The sequence below is a fragment of the Scatophagus argus genome, chromosome 19, assembly GCF_020382885.2.
Source record: "Scatophagus argus isolate fScaArg1 chromosome 19, fScaArg1.pri, whole genome shotgun sequence".
Lineage (NCBI taxonomy): Eukaryota > Metazoa > Chordata > Actinopteri > Scatophagidae > Scatophagus > Scatophagus argus.
In genome coordinates this window covers 7,433,651-7,458,515 of record NC_058511.1, presented here as the reverse complement: position 1 = coordinate 7,458,515, position 24,865 = coordinate 7,433,651, and the positions used below count along the sequence as shown (strand labels likewise).

General features: G+C 41.7%; 1 protein-coding gene across 2 annotated transcripts in view; it reads left to right on the top strand.

Annotated features, from left to right (window-relative positions):
- The window catches only part of LOC124050884 (protein eva-1 homolog A), a 67,970-nt gene extending 43,454 nt beyond the window's left edge, over positions 1-24,516 (top strand). For both annotated transcript variants that reach the window (XM_046373832.1, XM_046373833.1), the window contains 3 exons: positions 19,315-19,449; positions 21,331-21,528; positions 22,477-24,516. In XM_046373832.1, the coding sequence (XP_046229788.1) occupies positions 19,315-19,449; positions 21,331-21,528; positions 22,477-22,856 (713 nt within the window). In that variant the 3' untranslated portion in view covers positions 22,857-24,516. The remainder of the gene's footprint in view (positions 1-19,314; positions 19,450-21,330; positions 21,529-22,476) is intronic.
- The last annotated feature ends 349 nt before the right edge of the window (positions 24,517-24,865 follow it).

Genomic DNA, 24,865 nt, shown 5'->3' with positions numbered 1-24,865 from the left:
AGGAATGTCATTGCTGTTTCAGCTCTCGATATTGCGGAGCATTGCTGTGTGTTTAATAATTTGAAAGTTGGTGTGTGTTGGGATTCCTGTGAAACATGAGGAGACAAGTGTTCAGGAGTAGAGAGGGAGATGTGCCAGGCTGATTGACTGGATTCGACTGTGACAGGGAAAGGTAGGAGGTAAGTGAGGAACAACAGTGTGAGATCACTTAGATACAGACAACAGTGCACGCACACAGACTGATACATGACAACACCCCACTCACTATGTGTCTTTAATAGGAACAGTGAAACTCATTTATTCATTTGTGTTTTTCCATAGATAGTCAGGGTTTTTTCCTAATGAGCTGCTGGTAGAGGAAGAGCTCTGCTGGCAAGAGTTTGTCTTCACTGTGATGACCCACAGGGTGCATAATACAGTAAAACCAACAGGGGCAGCGAGTCGTTCACACACTGCAAGTCTTGGTGCTGAATCACAGCAGGCAGCAGAGCTGAGGTCACTGAGAAGATGTTACAAAACACCATGAGGCCACTTTCTTTGATAGTAAAATCTTTTTTTTAGGGCTGTGACTTAGTTAATCGGTTAATCATCTGGTAAATGAACTGTGAAACGATCTCACCATCATCAAAAGACATTCAGCTAATGATGATACAAAAACAGCAAAAATCATTTGAGATGTTTGAAAACAGAGCGAAACGATTAATCGATTATCATATTAGTTTCCCATTATCCCTGTAGACTAATCATTTCATCTTTTTTTTGCAGATTTCCCCTCTGACTGTTCTGGGAACTGTTTACACTGGATTACTTTTTACGTGTTACCTTAATACTATATTATATATTCTGGATGTTTGGACGAGACTTTAGACTGACTAGGTGGTTGAATATCTGGTGCGACATCACGTTTTGCTGTTGTTTGGTTATATGGGATTCAAACTGTTTGCTGTATTTCCAATAAAAAATGGAAATTAATTAGAACACGCAGGTCGTCAAAGAGTCGCAAGAGATTTGATTTATTGTCATATAAGAATCTATAAACTGAGCTAAACCAGCGTAATCAGCCGTGATTGATTCCTTTCATCTGATGCTGAGCTCAGTCCACTTGCACATTTGTAACAGCAGCTCCAGCAATTCAACACGTGTTTTTCCACAGGAGCCTGCCTTGAGCTCAACACAAACGCAGGTTTAACTCCCAGCGCTGCATTCACAACACCTGAACACACACGTCACCTCTCGTAAACAGAAAGAGAAACCCAGCGAGCTGCTTACACCAGACAATGGTGCAGTCAGTTCCTGGGCTCCAAAATGACAAAATTGCTTAGATGGCTTCCAAATGGTGTGTGTGTGTGTGTGTGTGTGTGTGTATATGTGTGTCTTTCTGTCTGTTGTGAACATGTGTATACAGTAGGTCTGTGCCTGAGACTGTAAGTGTGTTTGTTAGTGTTGCTGTGTGCATGCATCCACACCTACCTCTCCCTGTCAGCCAGGTTTCCCTATAATTGACACTCTGCCATTCCCCTGTAGCGCTGGTTTGCAGTGCCGGCCCAGTCCCTCCCAAACCACAAGGGACTCTTTGTTTGTAATTTATGAATTAGTGCGTGGTTTAGGTTACGAGAAAAGAGGGCAGGCCAGGGGCTGACGGCACAGGAACAGGAAGAGGAATAAGCCCAGCGCTCGTTTTGATTAGCTGGATGTTAACTCGCTTTTGTTTATTATTTCAGATTGGCAGTCTGGAGGTCCTCAGGAGATGGAGAAGGGAGATTGAGATGACAGTAGAAATGATTAATGGGCATCTCTGTCCTTCTCTCTCTTTCCCTTTTTCTTTTCTTTTTGTACCCCCCACACACAGATGTGACTTCATCTTTGACAATACTGTGATAATCTGTGTAAATCTGTGTCCAGCCATCTGATAAGTCCGGCTGCTCACTTGTAAAAACAGAAAGTCATACCTTCTCTTTCTCTCTCCCCACATCTTTATAACTTTGTACAGCCTCATGCCCCCAGCTTGGAACGCTCTTTCCGGCATCCATTGGCTTCCCATTGCTCTTTTTCATCAAGTGGTTTTATTTACTTTGTCTAGTCTGAATGGAACCTGGCGCTGTACTAAGCTCTGGCCTGGTTCTCTCACAGAAAAGCAAAAGCCTTCTTTCCTTTCCAACCCCCATCTTTTTTCTCTACCCTTGATTTGATTTTTATCCTTTTCTTCTCTGCTCTGTTTTTGAAACTCAGCATGCATTCCTAATGGCTTCAGTTCTCCTAGAGGGGTGTTTTCTTTCTACCTTCCTTCCTAATGCCCTTCTTTTTTTCTTTCTGTCCTTCCTTTTGTCTTTCCCTAAGAAATAAAAGTCATTTTGAAGTGCATGGGGAGGCAAGTGGAGGGGGATTGGGGGGGTCCTTCTCCTTCTCCTGATAGCCAAAGCAGATGTGGCACCCCCCAAAAAAACTTCCTGGCATTCTTCAGCACCAACATGCAGCTGTTTGAAGGGGGCTTGCTTGGGCCCTCCTGTCTCCCATGTCCCATCCAATACTTCCTCCCGCCACCATCTCATGCCTATACATCCTCATGCCATTATCTGAATGACTGTGGCTCCAGCTCCCTCCCCTTTCAACTGCTTGTGCTCCAGGCATCAGTCCTGACTCAGTTCCTACTTCACCTCTCTACTTCCCCATCACAGCTGCCAGCAACCCCAGTCTGAAGTATTGTATACCACAATTCTGTGTTAACAAGATGACTTTGCAAGAGTCATAGCCCTTGACCGTATAGTTCAACTACAAGAGCTCAGCTTTTCCTTTCCTCTCGGGCCAAGTTTTTGCAAAAAGTCTTCTTTAGAAGCAGTGTTTTATCACTGCTCTAATTTCTGTGTTATTGCCCAGCACGAGGATCCTCATAGCTGTGGGGAGTCATTTATTTTCCCGTGAGATTGTGGCGTATAAGTCCCCTGAATCCCACTATTTAAAGGGTCAGCGAGGTGGTAGAGGAGAAAAAAAAAAAACGGCAGATGGTCGTGCACGCAGGAGTTTGGACACAGCAATAAACACATGAAAATCCATAACACACAGTTGCACATTCCCTTCTGTGCTGCTTTGAAGATTCATGTTGAAAGCGTTTCACAAATCAAGATACGAGAGAGAAAAAAGCAAGAAAAAATAATTATTTCCAACACTTTTTTTTCCCATTTAACACATTTTTATTTAGTGAATTAGTATTTTTATGTGTCTTGTTAGGTGTTGCAGTGTTAACACAAGCAGTGAACTGGTAGCTGCAGCACGTAGTTATCCAGACAGTATGTGTCTAGTTCATGCTCAGGACTGTGGAAGATGTTGACAGAACGCCAGAGAGCCTCTTGAATGACTTTATTCAGCAGGCTTTCTGCCTTTTTTAGATGCCCTTTAGCAAGCCAAGCTCACCCAGGAAAATTAATTTTCTCTTCAAGGCACCCTGGTCAGGGTGAAGGCCCTGCACCTCTCACTGTGTGGGTTTTCACCTCGATATGCTGGCCTTAGAAGAACTATCGCAGTAATCCAGCTAATTAAAGCAGAGCATTGCACCATGAGGAGAGCAGAAAAACACCAGTGTTCAGGTGCATACCAGCTATGTGTGCTCACATCAGTGCTTTGCCAAAGGTGTGTATGTTTGCTCATTTGCCTGTCTGGCCAGGTCTGCATGTGGGTGAACTGGTGTCTGTCGAGAACTGTGACTGTTTTAAGCTGTTTGCCGGGGAAAAAAAGTGTTTGTTGCTGCAATTTATACTGGAATTTGAGACAGTTTGAAAGTCAGCGAAGGAGTATCCTTTTCTCTGACGGCTGCTAATGCAATAACTACAAGCGGTAGTGTTTAGAAATTTCTCTTTACATTCGTTGTTGGAGTCATGTATTTCTGTGAGACATGAGATACTAGTATGAAATAACTCAAGAACTCATTTTTCAGTGATTGTCTGTGTGAGTATGTGTCTGTTTTTGCCTTTCCAGCATGTGTTACTGTTGAATTTGGTGTAAGGAGTAATGTCAGAGGCAGTAACGCTCCTGCTCTCCTCATAGGGACTGGCATGGAGGAGCATGTGGTGTGTTTTTACAGCCCTCTCTTTGCCTTCCCCCCTCCTCTCCTCCCCCTCGGCTCACCCTGCCTCACCCCCATTAAACTCAATTTGTTCTGAGAGGCAAAGATCACTGTGAGTCCTGAAACATGTGCTGCATGGGTATAACAAGGCAGAGAAACTTGATTTGAAGGAGGATTTAGTGGCATAGCAAGAAAAAGAAACGAGCGCTGACTCAGAGTGGAAAGGAGAGATTGGCGGAAGAGAACTGGAGACATTTATAGCGTACATTTTTAGCAGTTAATCGTCAAATGTATCAGCTATTGTTGGTATGCTTTGGCTAATGTGCCAAAAACTGTCTGTATTTTTTTTACGACCTGATTGGATCGAGAGAGAGGAACAAAAAGAGAGACAAAGACAGTGAGACGAGGAGACAGAGTGCTCAGAGTCTCATGTTTTGGCTTGGTTGACTCCTTATTAGAAGTCTGGAGACTTTCAAAAAGCCCAAACACTCCTCGACAATCCAGCAAGACTTCCAATAAAGGTTGAAATGTTATACAGCGGGATTACAGGGTGCAAATTTAATGAAGACTCCGAGTCTGAATGAAGAGACTTTTAGAGGAGGTTTCTATGTAAACATGTGTTTTAAGTCGGCCCACGTTTAGTAGGTTTCAATATACAGTAAACATGTGTTTTTCGGGTTGTGTTGCCTTAGTAGTTTTATCGCTGCTGTTCCTCAGGTTTTAGAAATTAGCAGACATGCTTAATGATGTCTGTAGATTTTACAGCCCAAGGTTTTTGAATGAAGCATTAAATGACTAGCTGCAGATGTTAAGCAGGTTTTAAGAAGTCTGCCGGTTGAAAGAACAACATCTGCTGGGATTTGTGTAAGTGATATCTCATAAAGCTGTAAGCTTTTAGGGATGAATTTATGTCTTATCACTGTCTAAACTTGCACATTTGCACTATTTATATACAATAAACAGCTACTCGATGTTGGCTTGAAGAATACTTTGAAGTGTACTTTGGTGTATGTGAAAATCATTGTTACATACAGTATAAATGATTGGTGTTTAATTACATTATATTCTCTAAAATCAAATAGAAGAGCTTCCCGAACTAAATCAGTAACACCTCAAATATTTTAGGGTCCCTGACTGAAAACTTTCAGAGGCTGTCTGGACATCACATCTGACACGGTCTTGGCATTTGAAGCTTCACAGAGATAAAGAACTGGGCTTGGAGATTAGGAAGACCCAGGACACAGAGCTCAAGTAAACATGTGATGGATCACAACCTCAAACAGCCAGGGTCAGTCCACTTATCAATGTGTTCTCTGTGGAGGGTGGCCACACTCAAGACAATATTGATCTGTGATTGCTTTTCTTTTAAGGTCAAAGTTTATCTGTCATCAGCAGCTGATGGGTCAGTCCTGTGCACCAGACAAAGGTCAGGGTTTTTTGTTTTTTTTTGGAGGAAGTAAACTTTGCAGGTTATCTGTGAATGTGTCTGATGGTATTAAGACACAATTGATCTGTGCAACTTTTCTCCATCAGTTTTTTTTATTGGTCGGTGTATTAAAAGTAGAGTTAAAGGCAGGCGCAATCAAAGATTGGTAGATATAATATATACATATAATTTATTTTATTTATTTATTTATTTTTAATTTTGATTAATTTTGTGCTAATCACCCCTTGGCTCTAGCTTAACTTACTACATAGAAATGACAGTGGTATTGATCCTTTCATCTAACTCTCTGCATAAAGTAGTGAGAATGTCAATATCCCTTTAAATTTACAAGAATAAGCCATAGGTCACCAATTCTCTCTGACACAAACTCTGGTGTCAATGTGAAACACAGCACTTGATATTAAAATATATTCTCACCCATTTGGATGTGTCCTGTCTTAAATAGCCTGCAGGCTTTGAGTCCCAGTTTAGCCTAGTACAGTCGAGCCATGCTGGGCTGTTATTTAAAATCTCCTAGAGAACTCCATCACTCTGATCTCGAGCCAGAGCCCGCTGATCTAGCCTCCAAACACCACCACGGCCTCAGTCTTCCTCTCCCTTCCAACCGAAGATGAAGGGATGATGGAGGGAGAGATGGAGGGAGGAAAAAGAGGAAGGGAAGCATTCTCCCTGGCCTTCTTTGGCATGCTTTTTTCTGCTTTTTTTTTCCCAGAAGGCCATCTGTTTCCTGTCTGCAACTTGATACCAGCGCCCGATTGGGTTCTGCTTCTCTTGAGGTGTGTGTGTGTGCTATTATGATTAGCTGCTATGGTAATACAGCTCGTCATTTATGTTGGTACAACTGGCCCATGTGCTCTCATGTGATTCAAGTGTGATATAGTAGACACACTTCCCCTGAAGTATGTGGGAACCGCTGACTGCTGTGATTTATATTGAGCTTTCCCAGTGGCTGATATGATGTGGTGATGAATTATTTTATGTCTGAGCTGTCTCGCATCATGCATATTTTTCACACTTGTTTGTATGCAACTGTGTGAAATAATCTGTTTGCAATGAAAAATATTGAAGACGTCTGTAAACTCAGTGCCAAGAAAGTAATAAATAAAATCTTGAAGCTTGCATTTATACTCACTTATGGTAATAGTGGCTGTTTTGGTCTGACCAGTGTGAGGTCTTGTGTATGCTTGAGGGGGGACAGATTTTGGCTTTTCCTTACTAATAACAGTAACAGTAGCTGGCAGGATGAACCTGGATAATCCCTGCTCTCTTTTTGCACTTACTCTCTTGGACAGTAAAGAGGGAAAGTGTATTCATTCAGCTTCATTGCAAGTTCAGTTGCTTTTTAAGCGGTGAGTTGGCATGTTGGCATTAGACAGTAGAAGAAACAAATTAGAAAAATTAGAATATCTGCCAAAAAAGTCCCAGCTTTTAGTTTCTGTCTTTCGCTTTTCCTCTGTCTAAACTGGTCAGATGGGGATTTTCCACCCATAGGCCTACACTGAAAAGCTAAGCTGGATGTGTTTGTTTTTAATCGACGTGCATAATGACGTTCGTCAGCTAAAACGAAGCCAGACCTCCAAGTTGTGTTTGCTTAGCGAGGCCACTGTGGATCCAAGCCTCTGTAGGTCTGGCTATGACCTCAGCTAAACCAGTCAGATTTTGGGATGCTACTTTTATGCAATCCAAAATTTTGGTAGCTTGCCTCAAGCACTAATCAGGGCTCTGTTGTTGTCAGTGCCAGACTGTAGTTCAGCATGGAAGTGCAAGGAGGAGAAATAGTTTTTGACATATCATAAGAAAGTAGCATTTTGTTATTTAACTAACACAGGTGTTAGCTTTGCACCCAAAGTCAAAGAATAATGTAGATCTGTTAATGTGGAAAAGCTTCAGAAAAGCTCTGCTCTCTGCGATATGCAATGTGTTAATATGTTACGAATAAGTTTTAACACAAGTTTGACTAAAATAAGTAGTTCAGCCAAACAAGACATGTCAGAACAAAGGTTGTGGTGTAACTGCTATATGTTACAGACTACTACGTGTTCTCTGTTTTAATCACAAGATTTCCACTCTGTTGCTCGCCTGATGAAGTGCCTGTCAGTGTTAATATGACGGTTTCCCTATAAAGGTCAGTGCCGGTGAATTCAGAGGTGGTCCTCTAGTCTAAACTCATAGAACGTTGGCATGTCTTTGACGCTGTCAGCAGCATTTCAAAAAATGCTGCATTTAAACCTTAACATGCCTGGAATGCTATTGTGAAATGATTATTATAAATGATTATCCCAAGCTGGTTAAATTAAACAGAGAAGTAATTTCCCAGTTTGGGATTAATAAAGTAACTTAAATTAAATTAAATTATTAATCAACATATATTCATTAGCAGATTTTAAATGAATAGTTCCAGATTTTGTGAAATGCGGGCTCTGCTTTCTTGTTTGAAGATCGATATCGATAGAGTAGACCTGTAGCTGGAGTCAGGAGATTGTTAGCTTAACATTGCGTAAAGTCTTGAAACCAAAAGCAACAAAATCTCTTTAACTCATTTGCTTATTTTGGCAAAAAAACAAATGTAAAAACCGTTTCATCTTCGTCCTTTGCAAGGGTCGTTTGTAATCCCCATGCTGTACTTATGTATCATAGGTCAATATAATAGATACAAATATTTTGGACTGTTTGGTTTAAAGCTATTCTGTCTGTATCAACCTCAGGGACAGCCATAATTTTTCTCCTCTCTCCTTCTCTTTCCACCCCTCCCACTCTTACTTCCTGTCTTCTCCTGTCTCAGGGTTGAGTAAATGCACTGGGAAGGTGTTCTGCATAATGTGTGTGCGAGTTAAAGTGTCAAGTGTTGACCCGTGTGTCAGTGTATGCTTGTGTGAGTCTGCTTTATGTCAAATCTGCACCAAACCCCCCAGCAGCAATGTAGTGTGAAAAAAAGACACAACCACTGCAGATCAGATTGCATCTTCGGACTCCATAAGCCGCAGTTGGCCCACTGTCGGACGGCTTCTACAGCTGTTTGATACCAGAAAGATTTACAGCACAGCTGGAATGAAAATACGGCAAGCTGGATTGGGAATTGAGAAGACAGATTTTCTCAGCTGCAACAAGGGTTTGACTTCTTTTGGCTGGAGAGTTATTTGTTACACTGTTTAAGGTTGTGGTGATTTTTTAAAAAAAACAAACAAAAAAAAAGGATGGGTAAAATGTGCCTTTTGCCAGCTACTCTGTGCATCTGTCTTTTAGCCTCACTATTGATTGTGCACTTTCTTATTTTTTCATAATAACCAAAGTGATGAAGAAACAAATTTATGTGCCTTAATCGGTTAGTTTGTTTGTGTTATTGTGTGACTTAAGTGTTTTAAAGGCTTAGTTCAGATCCAGAGTAACATGTTGTAGGTAAAATACTGACTATGGATAAGCACCTTGCACAGCCTTGTCTCAAGAAATAACCCTTTAAGGAGAATGAGACTGTTGGAGACCTGTTTGGTTCATCATACAGTATCAGTATTCATGGATGTGTAACAACTGGGCACAATAGCTAATTTTGCTCATAAAAAGAAGAGTTATTTCTATGATGACTTTTAGTCTCACTTTGGCTTTGTTATGTTGGCCTCTTGATATTTCCAGTCCTAGAATTTGCAGAAGATAACATGAGATGGGATCCAGTTTGAGGGGACTAAAGCTACACTTTCTAAGGCGTAAACCCTCGCGGGTGCCGCTGAATGAGGTTGACAGACAGCGTTTTATATGCCTTTACCTTCCACTACAGCCCTGGCATTTGTTTGTGCAGGATATTACACCCCAATGGAGACTTGAGAACTTGAGAGATAGTTTGCAATGTTTTAGGTCTATTAGCTCAGTTTCATTATCCAATCACCACCGTGCGCTTACAGATTGCAGGATCTCTGATGTTCCCCAGGCGCTCCAGCATCGGCAGCAGGTGTTTGTTTTAAAGACTGTTGTAAAAGAGTCTCCGGCAGCCTCTGTGTCCGTCACTCCTCCCTGTGTCTGTTTACTCTCGTGCTCTCTCTCCTTCCTCTCTCAACCCTGAGGACATGCATCTGCATCTGTTGTGGCTCAAGCTGTTTTAAATCATGTCTTAAGTTGACAAGGGCAGAAGAAGACAGGGCATAGCAGGACAAACAGCTAAACAGCAGTACCCAGCAGGTCTTGGGATGGAGGCACTTGAGTTTAGGAAAAAATTGGAATTATATCATCATGGAGCCGATGAGTGCGCTGCTATTTATGTAGTGTGTGCATAGTTGCAACAGATGTATGTAAGAAACCCAGTTAGAACATTAAATGTATTTAGTGTTCCTGTAGGCCAAGAAAACCAAGCTGTAAGGGAAGATGCGAAAGGAAGCATTCGTGCAGGTTCTTCTGCTCTCTTTTGCTCACTCATCAGCCTTTCTCTTCTCTCTTGATTGCAACCAGCTGCTCAGTGTAGCCTGTGATAGCACCTGCCTGCTAATGTCTATTTTTGGAGATGGTTCTAATAGCTTGTTGTAGAATAACGTCAAAAGGCTGCTCAAATGGGACAGGTTCAGTCCATTATTAAATGTTCGCTTATTCTGTTCTTGTTCTCCAAGGAAGGTACCTAAAAGAGTGTAGTTCACTGTTGTAGGAGACTAAACAAAAGGTGTAGGATAATATGCATGTACGTGTCTGCGTGCCATGTGTATTATGGCGATAAGACTGATGACAAGACTCGTGGTGACCCAGACCTCATCGTCATTATCTCTGTCGGGCCTGACCACTAATACGGCCCAGTGCCCTGTCAACACAGGGAGAAAAAAAACATGCCTCCCTTTCTTATACTCATCTGAACACAGCAACTCCCACATACCACTTAGATTTTCATCAGTTATTCCTCTGTGGAAGAGCTAAGGTATAACTTGGAGAGAACACTACTACTGGTCATGATTCACGCTCACTAATTACCTGACAATGACAAGGGGCAGAAGCATATATGACAGACAAGCATTATATGAGGCAGGTGATAGTGTTTTACCAAAATGATAAAGAGGGAGCAATAGATTGCGGTGGCCTGCAACAAATCATAGAGCATATAATGACACACAGATGCTAAATCATACTCTGCTTTGTTATTTTGTTATGGGTATGTCCTCCATCATTTAGTGCAATGACTTGTAATCTAATCTAATCATGTCTAATGTTTACTGAAAAGTCAGTGTGTCATGGAGAGGGTCTTAAACACTGCATTCGGTATCTGAGCTAGCTTTAAGCTCTGTTCGTGTGTACTGCCGCAACTCAAGACAGTTTTTATTGTTCATTTAACATAGTAGGATTTCCTTTTTGAAATGTAGCATTTAAAAGTCCAGTGTCGAGAGGAATTTATAGAAATGGAAAATAAAATCCATAATTATGTTTAATTTGTGTATAATCACCTGAAACTAAGAATGATTGTGTTTTTGTTGCCTTAGAATGAGCCTTTTATAGCTAGAGGGAGCAGGTCTACCTTGTTGCACCATGGTGTTTATGCAGTAGCCCAAAACAGACAAACCAAACACTGGTTTTAGAGCTGAATGTTTCGCATTTTTAGTGGCCTCCGTAAGAGGAGCGTGAGATTAGGGACGTTCAGCGGGTTGCAGTCTGCAGCCTCACCATGGGATGCCACTAACCTACACAACAGACCTTTTAAGTGTCCAATTTGTTGAACTCAATTGCCTTACTTTAACAGCCCCATGGTCAGCAGTTGAGACAATAAGACATCAATAAAATATCCATAATGCCACCATAATGACATAGTATAATAAGCAATCAGAACATTCTCTCAGAAAAAACAGAAAACTTCAGGGACATAGCAAATACACCATGTAATGCCACACCATTAACTTTATCTTTATCCCTGTGCCCCTCAGTTCCCTATGTAATGAAGTTAGTTTTATCAAAGAGGTCCATTCAACAAGTTTGGTACTGACCTCACTGAACCTCAGGGTTCTCTGCTGGTGGATGAAGTAGAGCTAAACCGATTCTATCTGCTCCACTATGTGCACACATCTCTGATAGCACGAATTCTCATTTGATGTTGTTTAGGGGTCTGCATTTAAACACAGTCTTAACCTTGTGAGACCTGCTGTATCCTGAATAGTGGTATGCCCATGGACGTGGATCTTTGCTCACACCGAGTCTTTTATCAGTTATCCTTCATCAACCTTCATAAAGTTTATCTTCATTTTGTTTTTCTTTTTTTTGTTGTTGTCATTACTGATTTATTTTATCTCTTTTGGGGTGATTGTGTGCTCTTTAGCTTTCCGCATTCATTATTCACATTTCATATGGATGTTCGTACCCATACCAGTAAGGGTGGATGATAACACCAAATTTGATACAAGGACCAAGATCGCAGATAATTTCTACTTCCTTGATACCTATTGATGCTGGTATTGCAGCTTAAAACACTTTCAGTATCGACCATCCCTATTGGAGAGTACACCACCATCATGACATGTTCTGGGTTTCCTGATACATACAGGTCACTGGAATGAGCCTTGCTCCACCTTATTGTCACTTTGGGCTCCATCGTTCACCAGTGATCGAAAGCCTAATCACAAACCTATTCAACCATGCAAGGCACTGAGAGAGAGAGAGAGAGAAAGAATGTCGACGGTCAACATTCATCTCAACCCTTGCAACTGTCACACAGTAACAAAGGCAACTAAACATAAAAATAAAGACCCTTGGTATATTGAGAGGAACGGTTCAAGATAATTAAGAATGAACTGGGCTGCTTTTAGTTAATTGCATTTTATCCCTCACCAAAACATTCATTCCTCAGGTCCCAGTAGACCTTAATGTTGCCAAGTGTTGATTTTATGAACTGCCATGTGCGAGCAGTTGTTGCCTTCTGCTAAAGATAGCACCATTGTTTAGATCAGCCGTGGCATGTGTTGGAACTTGCATGTTGAATGTTGCTGCCTTTATTTTTGTCATGATTGCGTCTAGACAAGTTCTGCCACTGCGTGTTCTCCGTCTGTTCCATGTCAGCGACAACAAATGACGATCTCTGTCTTGACTGTTTTCACAAGTCATTTGACAATCTCAGCAGCTCTCTGACCCAATCAAAACTCAGCATCCCATTACCTCATTACTCAGACATGAAGGAATGAGTTTAGGCGGGCAGCATGGTTTGATGATTCAGCACCGGTCACATCCTTGTTGACCCAGTGGAACATCAGATAATAACGAGGCTGTGCTGACATCAACATCCGACCTGTCTCTCCCACGTCCATCCTGGAAAGACGCCAAAATACAAACATTACAGCTAACTGTGGGCAGCGTTCAGTGTGGCATCTCTGGTCACATGTCATGTTTAGCTATGGACAGTAGACCTCCAAATTTAAACTATAGTGAAGACTACCTTAGATACACAGTATGAAGATTTATTGAATCTCAAGTCAAGAGTTACGATCTTACTGATTTTGACACAGTAATACCAAAATTTAAAAGGGAGGTGACTGGTAAAAACGTACACAAAGTCACATTAGTACAAACACACCTCAGAATGTTTTCCGTTAATAGAAAGTTAAGACATAAATGGGGGGAGGTTAATGATTATACACCAAAATCCTTGTAATTACGTAAATGAAGTTGAAAAAAATGATAAAATTACACTATAAATTGTGTCTTACATTTCCTTTGTTAAAGGCATACTGTGCAGGACTTCTCTGTTGCTGTTTGTAAACACACCGTTCAGAGGTGTAATAAGCGAGGAGGATAGTTGTTAGTTGAGTTTCGTTCCCAGGTTATAAAATAACTGCGCTTTACATTGATAGTTTGCCGACTGGAGTATCACTGATGTCCAAAAAACATTCCATATGCAGTAAAATAGTAAGAAAATAAGAGAATACAGATAGAGGATGGGGTCTCTGCACATACACGCTTATACACACATATTTTTGTGTGCGTTTTTAAGATGTTTTTTAGAAAAATCCTTAATAGGATACCTTTAAATTACTTTGTTTTGTTTTTTTGTTGTTTTTTTTTTTTACATATCTTGCATTTTTGTTGTTTGAAATGAACACTGATTTAAATAAAATGAGCCCAAACTACTTATGGACTGCTAGACCCATTTTGGTAAGATAACATGGCAAAGCTACCCAGGCTGTAGTTATGGGTTATTGCAAACATAAGACAAACACAAACTAGTATGTTCAGTGACATTACAGACAAAACAAAAATACCAGCAAACGGCCTGGTATTATGTTGGTTTTGCCGATGAGATTCTGCATATTGTCAGTGTTGAGGGCATCAGTGGCATCAGGGCAACAGCTGAGTGATTTTCTCACTGATTGTTATGACCCCACACTGCCAACGGCTACTCTATTCCTGTCTGTGTATCTATGTTAACAACCAACTGTGTGTTCGTGCACATGTGTGGCATATGAGGAGTGTTTAAATAGCCAAAACAGCTGGGATTTTGGAGTATAACTGATGGCTGTGGTGAAGTGAGAGTGATTACATTCGGAGACCATGTTGTGGCAACTGTGTGTGTGTGTGTGCATGTATTTGCATTTGTGGATGTCTCACAGCGGAGGGATGTGTGTTATCCATTAAAGTAAATAGGGGAAAAATTCTTTCTTTGCAGTTGAATGAAGGGCAGGGTGCTCAGTGAGGCAAGATGGGGGTGCTGAGCTGTTCCACTCTCTTCTTCCTGGAAGTGTATCATACAGTAAAATAAACTTGAATTATATTAAAGAATACTGCATAAGTACAAGCCTGTGTAGTACACACCCCTGTTTTTGGGTTGGATAAAGTGCTAAAGGACACACTAATGGCAGTTTGCCAAGTGAGTTTCAACCTGCTAATTTTCACCTTAAACGTTCTCTAAGGTTTGTCTGAATTTATAAGACTGGTATGTTCAGATGTCATCCATGTGTTCTGTATCTGCTCCAACGGTTCACTGAAGAGCTAAGATGCTCACACTGACTGAAACATCTGAGTCTTCATGTTTTTATGGCCGCACTAATACATGAAAAAGAAAGTTCCCAATATTTCTTGTGCATCGTTTAGTAAAATGGATGTAAATCAATAGCTGACTTGAAGGTTGGAATTAAATTTAAAACTTATGGCATGCTTTGGGAAATTGTCTACAGGCCATTTAAATGGGATATAGTTTCTAGTTAATGGGTTTCAAAACCACCGGTATGCTCCTTTAAAGCTCCTTTAGGATTTCCACAGTCCCAGTGTATGTTGTAACTCTCTAGTAGACTCACACACACTCAGAACAAAACCTAATAAGGTAGTAGAGTAGATCAGATTGCCCACACTAACATAAAAAGGGAGCATAATCTGAAAGAAAAAGCCCTCGGCCATGACTGTCAGTCCCTTGATAGAGTTCACATTAGCAGACCTTAAACCTGGTCAGCTTTGTATACACAAAGCAAGAATGAGTGTGTTAATCATGTTCTGTGACAGACATGCATTTAGATATGCGGACACTCAGGCAACCATTAATTTTCACAGTGCGAGGCTGTGATTGTGCTTTCATTTGGGGGAAGATAAATACACACACACACACAGGCATGTACACTCACATCCATATACTGAACCATCCTCGGCTAATCAATACACAGTTTTGTCTGCATCGTAAACAGACCTGTCACCTCCAACATGTAAGGCTGTCAAAAGAGCACAAACTGTCCCATATAGACACACGTACACTGGAGCCCAATCAGCTGCAGTCAGCTGGATGCTGTTAAAAGCATTACGCTGGGGGTTGGAGAGGGAAAAAAGGAGAAGGGAGGCAGAGGAGGAATGCACTCTCAACACCTTCAGCTCCTGCCCTATTCACCTTGCATGTTGTTCTTCAGGAATGCCATTAGCTAAGTGAAAAATGGTTGTGTGTGGGTGTGTGTGTGTGTGTGTGTGTGTGTGTGGGTGGATGGGCTCATGAATGTGAGCGGGCAGATGTCTGCATGCCTCCCTGTGTGGCGTCTGACTGGGAAGCAGGAGAAAGAGGAAAAACAGAATAAAAAGGATTCTGTCGGTCTAAGTGTGTCTATAAACACTGATTTGAGTTTTTGAGGCACTGTGTGTGTGTGCGTGTGTGTGTGTGTGTGTGTGTGTGTGTGTGCGCGCCTGCCTGTGCATCAAGGCAACACTTCAATGTTGTGGATTAAGTAGGCACTGGTTGTGTGATGATTGAAACCAGAGGCTTTTGCTCTCACTTCTTACACACGTGCACATATAATGTATACCAGTACATTGTTTCAATGCACTCCTTTTAGCACTATAATACTATTTATCCTTTCACATGAAAATTATGACCCAAAGTGTTATGTGGTAAAATGTTGTTCACTACATAACTAATTTAAGATTTGCTACAAATGAATCACATCTCAGGTCTCAAAAATATAAAAATATATGTGGCTCACGGTTTCTCACATGTTCTGCCGTGTCTTTATAAATACCCAACACATCAGTTGCTTGGGAGAAATGCGGACATGCCGTACAATGAAAAATGTCAGAAACGTAAAAAGTGGAGATACATTTTTTTGTCGGACAGCAACGATATATATTCCTAAAGGCTGTAGTCTGGCTAAATTAATGGCCTAGCTCTGATCTCATCTCAGATTTAGCGCGGTTTAATATTTCATTATATCCCCTCTGGCTTCCAGGGCTTTGTCCCAACTGTATTCTGCATCGGTCAGCACATGGCCCACAAACAGACATGTACAGGCATGCACACACACACACACACCCTGGCCTGTAGAGCCCATGTGAAAACAAAGCTGGGCTCTGCCAGTGTAAACACTGGCCATTGTTATGGGCACTCTTTTCCCGCCTCGTATCTTCGCTCCCCGTGGCGATCCAGCGCTGTGAGAGGTTCTGCGCTGGCACAGGTCCCATTTAGTGGAGCTATATTGAGAATTGCGAGGACTCATTTGCCATGCGTTTATATGACCATGCCATTATAATACAGGCTACAGAGTGTGATTTATATCCTCGGTTTCTCTCCCTTGCACTCCCCTTTCTTTCTTTTACTGGTAAAGTTTTTCCTGCTCGACGTGTGGTTTGCGGCCATTTGCTTCGAGAGGTTTTAGCCTTTTGACATGTATTTTTAGACAACCAGCAGTCAATTTACTATACTGTACTGACTTAAGCCCATAGATAAACATAACATGAAAAATGGCAGTTTGGAAGGATATTTTTTACTGTGTGTGTGTGTGTGTGCATGTTTTCCATGTAATTCATCCATATGTGCACTGTACGTGTATGTACAGGGACGGCTGCATGCGTTTTTGTATGCGTATCTCATTTATATGTCCCTTAATTGTGTAAAAATGTGTGTGCGGGTGAATGTGTGTGTGCCACATTGTGGCGTCTCTCAGCTGTGGCCCTGAGCCACATGTGCAGCCAATTAGGGCCAATCAGAGGGCTGTAATCAGGGCGTGGCGTGGGGATGGTGGCAGCGTGGAGTTTTAAAGCCCATGATTAGTGTGTCAGACTGATGAGGGAGGACAAGGGGAGCTGCTAGGCCAAATCCTGTTTCTTTATTTCTCTGCCTTTTTCACCTCCACATGTGGGGAGCTCTGTTTATTTAGTTTGTGCCAACCAGACCTGCAAAAAATGTGGTTTAATTTTAAAAAAAAAAAAACCTATTTAGGCAACAGATTGGTGCGGTTTACCACATGGGATGATGCAATTACTGAACAGTATTTAAATGTAAGAGTATATGTTTCTGATGTAGTAAGGTGAACCTGTCTAAGCAGATTTAAAGAAAGATCAGAAATCATTGACTACCCCTGTTAGTCTGGCTCCAACCTCCGGCCCTTTGGCTCATGGGAAGAGGAAAAGTTGGAGCCAGATTACGCAGAGTTCTTTGAAGTTTCTCAATAAACTGGCTTTGTTCATCGGCTACAGTAAGATAGCATCAAAACCTTCTCCTCTCACATGTACATTGCTCCATACAGCTCCCTCTGTTCATTTGACAGGAGATAATATGGTATACATAGAAAAATAAGTTAGAGAGTATGAGTGTGTGACTCTGCAAGGTTCTCACTAATCAAGCTAATCGATCACAGTTCTCAGTGGCTGTGCTTCCTATTAGTTAAGTTAGTATGAAAATATGACAGAAAAAATGATTCTGCAAGATGTGGTGGAGCTTAACGTGACTGTCAGACTGAACTGTAAGTTTATATACGACAGTTTGTACAGCTGTATCAGTCTCACACACGCCTGATGCCAGTTTCTTTCAACATTTTTAGCGAATGCAGTCCTGTAGGTATCAAGCTGTGTAGGCAGATGACATCCTTGGAGCTCAGGTGCAGGAGTACCACAAAATATCTAGTCCTTAAATACACACTGCTCAAAGACGGCTGTCGTTATGTGTGTGCAAGTGCTATGGATAGAGTTTCCTTCCACCAATATATCTTGACAATCTCTACCATCAGCTGTCTAATAAAAGGATAAGCTTTAGGTCATAATCTTTACAATAAATGTCAGTACTGTACTGTAATGTTCCTGCTCAGATTTTTCATCATTGCTTACAGTTGGAAAAACCTTGTAATGTGTCCAGGGTGTAAGTAGTATCCAGTGGAGAGAAACTTTGCTGGGTCTGTTCTACTCCTTCCTGCGCCTTGATTGACTCTTGGATCACTGCCAAAATCTCTTGAAATTTGATCAGTGTGATTATTCATCAGCCTTTAAACAAATGGTCCATTTTTACCCTGAATCGCATGTCACAGTTTCACTATTAGTGCTACTGATGTCAGCAAAACCAGACAACTGATTATTCATCATTGCCTGTTTGTTTGCGCAGAGCAGTGAAGAAGCAGGAATGGCAGACAGATAGGTCCTAAAGCTGGATGGACAGTCATAGGCTGAGCTGTGACTCACCGCTGATCTGACAGAGGCAGACAAACACATTGACCGGAGCATGGCCCTGCCTCCAAAACCACATGTGCGCAGGCAGGAATGTATAGCCCACTGCACTGTGGGTTTGTGTCTGGGGGAAAGAGTGCAGACTCCCTGACTCACAGCACACCGTGAGGTTGGGGGATGTGAAGGGGTGAGGAGGAGGCAGCATCATGACTTTCGGGAATCACAGTGGATGTTCAGGAGGAGTGTGTGAATCACCCCCATTGTGCTATTTACAACTGCTGCTGATGTTGTCACCGAGACACTTCCTAAGGAAAAAGGACGATAAAGAACATCACAAATACAAAACCTGATGGACTAACAAAAAATGATAAAAGCTATTGGTTTGTGTCTGGCACCCAACTTTATTGTTTTGGTTTGGTTCACTCTACACCTTTTGCATGTTACCCGCCCAACACCAAACAGCAGATGAACACAATTACCAACTAGCTGGTGAACATTTAGCAGCTACAATACCTGACATTTGCATCAGGAGTTGGTGGGGACCAAAAACAGAGTGAATATTGGCCTTTCATTATGTGACCAGAAAGTCCAAATGGATACTGATGCTGATCTTGTGTGTTTTGTGATTAAATATCATTATTAAAACCTTCTTTCCCCTGCACCCAAGATGCAAAAAAAACATTCATTACTGGTTATACAACGTTTCAAATGTTTAAGACTCTATTAAACTGATTTTTTACAAAAACACAGAAGAATGCAGCCTGTAAAATATTTATATACCATCATTTCTTTTTGAATATTTGCAGACATACTGATGACACCAAAATATCTCCAATAAATGAATGAACAACTGATACGACTGCTATCCATTTCCCTTTCAAATAAGACAGGAATCTAATTATCCTCTGTATCTTTCTTTGATTCCCTCATCCCTCCTTTGCTCCATCTGTCCATCTTTATGAAGTCCCAAAGAAGTTGCTCCAGGAGCAGGGACCCAGACCGCCGGTGTACTCCCCACCACCCAGTGCCCATGACCCCAACATAGTAGGAGACAGTCCTCCGGAGGGGACCACAGTTAAAAGCCCCGACTCTGCTCCAGGTGAGGATATAAGCTTTTTTTCAGTCTCACACATATTGGCACACACACACAGTCTCACAGTCTCCCATGGAGAGCAGTTAACACCAAACAGTCCCAAGGCCTCCCAGGCATCAAGACAAACAGTAACTCAGGTCTCAAGTTGGGTCATATATGTATGTATATTTAAAGTCGCATGGGTTCAACCGTTTCCATATGTACCCTAGCAGAACTATCAGTTTGGACCATTTATGATCACCGGTCTTAAAAATATACAGCTTTCCAAGAGCCAGTGATTGCAGTTATATGTGACCACAGTCTAAATCAGTCTGTTCTATGGTCAAGCTCCCACAGAGAGAAAGAAGGACAAGACAGAATAAGAACAATAAAATGAAAAAAAGGAGACGCCAGCAAGGAAGGAAACTTAAACAAAGCTTTATTCATGAGGGATGGTGGCCTGCGTCCAGCACACTAAGTGCTCTCTTCGGCTGCTGGCACTATACTAATTAGGAGGATAGATGAATGAATGAGGAGTTAAGAGAGGGAGCGCGCAGGAGATGTAGTGTTGTGGCGCTGACAGTTCCTGACGCATGAATGCTTTCATTTCCTTGAACCAGCATCAAACACTCCACTCATCTCGAAAAACCTGTTTCCATCTCTGACGCATTGATCAGAGACGAAACACACGAAGAAGGGACATGAGGCAAAAACAGCATTTATTGTTGTTAAAATGTCACTGAATATTAGAGTTTAAAATAATAAATGACAGGATTATTGATAATGATTACACCTGAGTTTATCACATTAAAAGTTTTTCATCAAAAGAGCCACTGCTGCACTCTGCACTAGAACGTCTTCTGTTGCTGATTCATCTGTGTTTTACGGAGAAATTGTGGTCTGCTGGTTGAATGTTAGCTGATGTGTGCACCGCAGCAGTGGGTCCAGGTGGAAACATTTACCTCTTCAGTGAGCAACTCCATTCTAAACTGCATTTATCAGATAAAGAGAAGCCTGACACATCGTAGAGCCTCTGCAATTAGAGGTCACTGGTGTGTGTGTGTGTGTGTGTGACAGGTCACCACAGCATGCCTTCCTACACTGACAAAAAAACAACCATGTAAATATGACTGTGCACACATATGTACACAAGGCTTTGGTCTCTGAACTGAATGCCTGTTTGTTTTGGCAGTTGAAGCTTAAAAGGTTGTTTTTTTTTTCAGTGATGCATCACTTATTCTTGGAGTTTAAGTTACAGTAGTTGCACTTGGAAAGCGACTGTGCTCAGTAATCAAACCATCTGTTCTCTAAACTCAAGTCCTCCACTTTTGCATACACAACAGCAACCAGCATGTAAAGTCTGAAAGAAGTTGTACCGTGATGACAGTCATGAGAAGGAAACAGTTGTTCGCATCTATAAATAGATTGAGATTTTAAAGGGGAGATTTTGAAATGAAGCCAAAGTGCAAACTTTTCCCATGTGGCTCTCTGTTTCTTAATGACCTGAGTCAGAATGAATTTGACAGAAGCGGATGTTGTGTTATCCTCTGAAACACACAACTCTTTGTGAACATGTGTGCCTTTGTGTATCATGCATCTTTATACAGAAGCGTATCTCCTAAAAACTGAAAACCACAGAGAGGCTGGCGATGACTAAGTGGTCTGAATGCTGTAGTCACAATACCTCAGAGACAACACGCACTCATTTTACCATAAATGACCTAACTAATGCTGTCACAATCTGACTGTACATGTGGTATGTGGGCCCGGAGTGTATTCATCGTCTAACTAGAAATGAAATTGTTGAAAAACATCTGTGTCTAAAAAATCAGATGCTCACCTTCATTTCAGAATCCAACCTTCTTTGTGTGGTTGAACTGAACTTTCCTGTTCTGTTGTCGTTTGCAGATAGGAAGAAGATTAGGGAGACAAACCCCAACGAGCAGAAGTTTTCCGAAGCAGGAGGAGGAGGAGGAGGAGGAGGTGGAAGAAGAGGAGAAGAAAGCCCACTGCAGCCCCCAGGCATGAATCCTATCATCAACTCCACCTATAGCCCCAACATGGCCCTTATCAGCAACGCCCTGGCTGCCTACACTTACATATCAGGTAGGGCAACATTCATTATATCTTATGTGACATGACATGAGTGGTCGAAAGGCTCTGATGGCAGGTAAGTTTGAGACTTTAACTTGACCTCCTTTGGGAAGAGATGAAATTCCACCACAGGGAATCAATGTAGGGCGGCACGGTGGTGCAGTGGTTAGCACTGTCGCCTCATAGCAAGAGGGTTCCAGGTTTGAATCCTGGTCTGGGCCCTTCTATGTGGAGTTTGGATGTTCTCCCTGTGCCTGCGTGGGTTTTCTCCAGGTTTTCTCCTGGTTCTCCGGCGTCCTCCCACAATACCAAAAACATGCACATTAGGTTAATTGGCTACTCTACAATGTTCCTAGGTGAGAGTGTGTGGTTGTTTGTCTATGTGTGTTGGCCCTGCGATTGACTGGCGACCAGTCCAGGGTGAACCCCGCCTCTCGCCCGTAGTCAGCTGGGATAGGCTCCAGCCTATGACTTGAGCTAACTCGCTTCGAACTTGTTAAAAAAAGTTTTCTCGCAATTGTAAGATGATGTAAAATTTTATGATCTGCATTAAAGAAATGTGTTTTATCGATAAGTATTAAGTATTATAAAAATAACTGTAAGCCCTTTAAGTGTGAGCTTGGAGGTGGAGGGACACGTTAACAACATTTAAAAATACATTTGTGAAGACAAGGGGACGGAAAATTACAGTTCATATGAGGGTTTGCAGAATTTGTGAGACATTTTGCTCAAACCAATAGGCCAAGTTCAGGAAGTGAGTAACATGACTTGTTAGGTGTGCAGCCAGTGTTCATTACAGTGAGTGAGCCATCAAGTGGAATATTTTATAACAAAGCAGGCTGAAAAGGTCAGAGGAAAATAAGGTCCAACATCAAGTCCAAAGATCTAGTTAGACTAACGTAACTAAACGTTGCATTCCCCCCTTACACTCTTGCTGTCTATCTTTTTCACCCATAATAGACCATCCAGAGAGGGCAGCGCTGTTCTTCGTCTGTGGTGTGTGTTTGGGCCTCTTCCTCACACTCTTCGCCCTGGTGGTCCAGATCTCCTGTCGCACCGACTGCCAGCCCCGCCAGCGGCCTCCCGTCAAGAAACGAGCACGGCCCACCAACACGTCCTCCGATTCCAGCGACTCAGACTCAGACTGGGACACCACCTCGGATCTGTCGGCGCGGCGGCATCGGCGATTCGAACGCACGCTTAACATGAACGTGTTCACGTCAGCGGAAGAGCTGGAAAGAGCGCAGAGGCTGGAGGAGAGGGAGCGAATCATCCGAGAGATCTGGATGAATGGGCAGCCTGACATCCCTGGGACACGGAGCCTCAACCGGTATTACTGAGGACTGCTAAGGAGCTTTTTTTCTGTGACTTTAACAAAAATCTAGGACGCACTTGGGTTGGAAAGATGCAAGAGGTGTGACTTTTATGAAGCTTTGTAAGCAATCATGCAAAAGCGACTCACCCTGATGAGAAGTGTGGAAGGAATTGCAGACTTGGGGGGGGGGGGAGAAAGTACTCCCTCTCTGCTGGTTTGCATATTCCTCTGGGTACCATAAGCTGTACCCTGCTCAGTACGAGAATAAGCTCCCACTCTGCACGGTAAGCTCACTTCTTAGCTGCCTCTTTCTGCCGGAAGCGAGGGGTGAAAGGCTACGCTGCCTTGCCAGTGACCTCAGCGAGCCTCTCTGAAGTGAGGATCTATGGGTTAGCTGCCTTTAGACACACACTACATGGTGACTGAAGGACCAGGGCCTCAGCTGGGTCTGTTTTATGCAGAGCACGAGGCAGCTGCAAATGACTGTGACACTTGGACCTTTATGCTCAGCGCCCTCCAGTATTCAAGTGTCGACTTAACAGAGGGGGCAGCATACAAGTAACAGATGTGTACCTGGATAGTGGGACAAAGTAAGACAATCTTTTCACAGTGAATAACCATGCTGCCTTTTGAACTTTATGAAAACCAAAAGATATTTTTGGGTTAATTCATCTCAGCCCTTATGAAATCTATTTTATAATATTTAATAGTTTATTGATGTTGTGTATTTTTTTGTTTTCAAGTATGGTTTATTATGAGATATTTTTATACTTGGCGAAGGTTATTTGGCACCTCAGGGATGCAATCCTAGTGTTTCTGTGTTTGGTTGATGTATTTGCTTCCTAAGAAGGGGATCAGCCCATTTAAACATCTTTGTCAGCATTCAAAGAGAAGAATTAGAAATATCATATAAAGAGCCTCAAAGAGGTTTAGTGATTTAACCTTATTTTTGATACAGTATGTTTAATTCACAGTGCAGTGCCTTTTCTAGCTATTAAGTCACTGTTGTCAAGAGTGCAGCTGGTATATAAGTCGGAAACTGGTCAAATGATTTATCCATTGAATATTCCATATATAGCTTATCATATATGTATTCACTTTAATCATTACTGTTGTTTTGCTTAAGTGGAGCATATGTAAAATCTGAATGTCTCAGTCACACATTGCACTTCCTTTCTCCCCAGATGTAAATGTACATAACCATAATATCCAGTCTTGTACCGGTGAATTTGGTAGGCATTATTGTTCTTTCACTGAAAGCAACTTTCAGGTGTTGTGTCAGCCATGTCCTTGTTTCAAAGATGCCAGTGCTAAACCAGATGCTTGTGATAATCACTGCTCACGTCTATCTGGAGAAGGAGCCAGCACTGCCTCTTTTAAATCATGTTTAAGTTGCAGTTTGATAAAATAAGCTATTGTCAGTCCAGTTCTGTTTGCGCTGCCCTGGATTCAAGTGTAGAATTAATTATAGTTTTCTGACAAAAAAAGCTTGGTATTTTCCTGATTAAGAGAGAGTTTAACTTAGAGTTACACAGGACATAAAAAAAAATCCCTTTCTATTTTGTTTTCTAAACAGTTACGAACAGATTTAAAGGTGTGAATGGGATGACAGTGTGCCAACAGCTGGTAAAGTGAGACCAAAATATATGACTCCTGTGCTTGGAATAAACTGTGTTCAAAAATAATTTGTACCATGTGTTGTTTGATTTTGCACATTTCCTTATTTGAATTTTAAATGTCATTTCATATGTGCACATTGTTTTTATTATAATCCAGTTATGTAAAGTAATTGCTTTGTACTGTGGGGGGGGGGAGTACTGCTCTAATCTCATTGTGATATAATACTACATATGTAGGAAGTAAACATTGCACGATAAGGTCATGATGAACTCACAAAGTTGTGTGCTTTTGATGACCTGTGTGGCAGGTCGAGTTGTGAGATTTATTGGTGTTGTTCGCCCCCTGCTGGTAAAATTAGAGCTCTTAGTTAGTCTAAAGTGTAAATAAAAGTCATCCATTTATAATAAAGTTAGT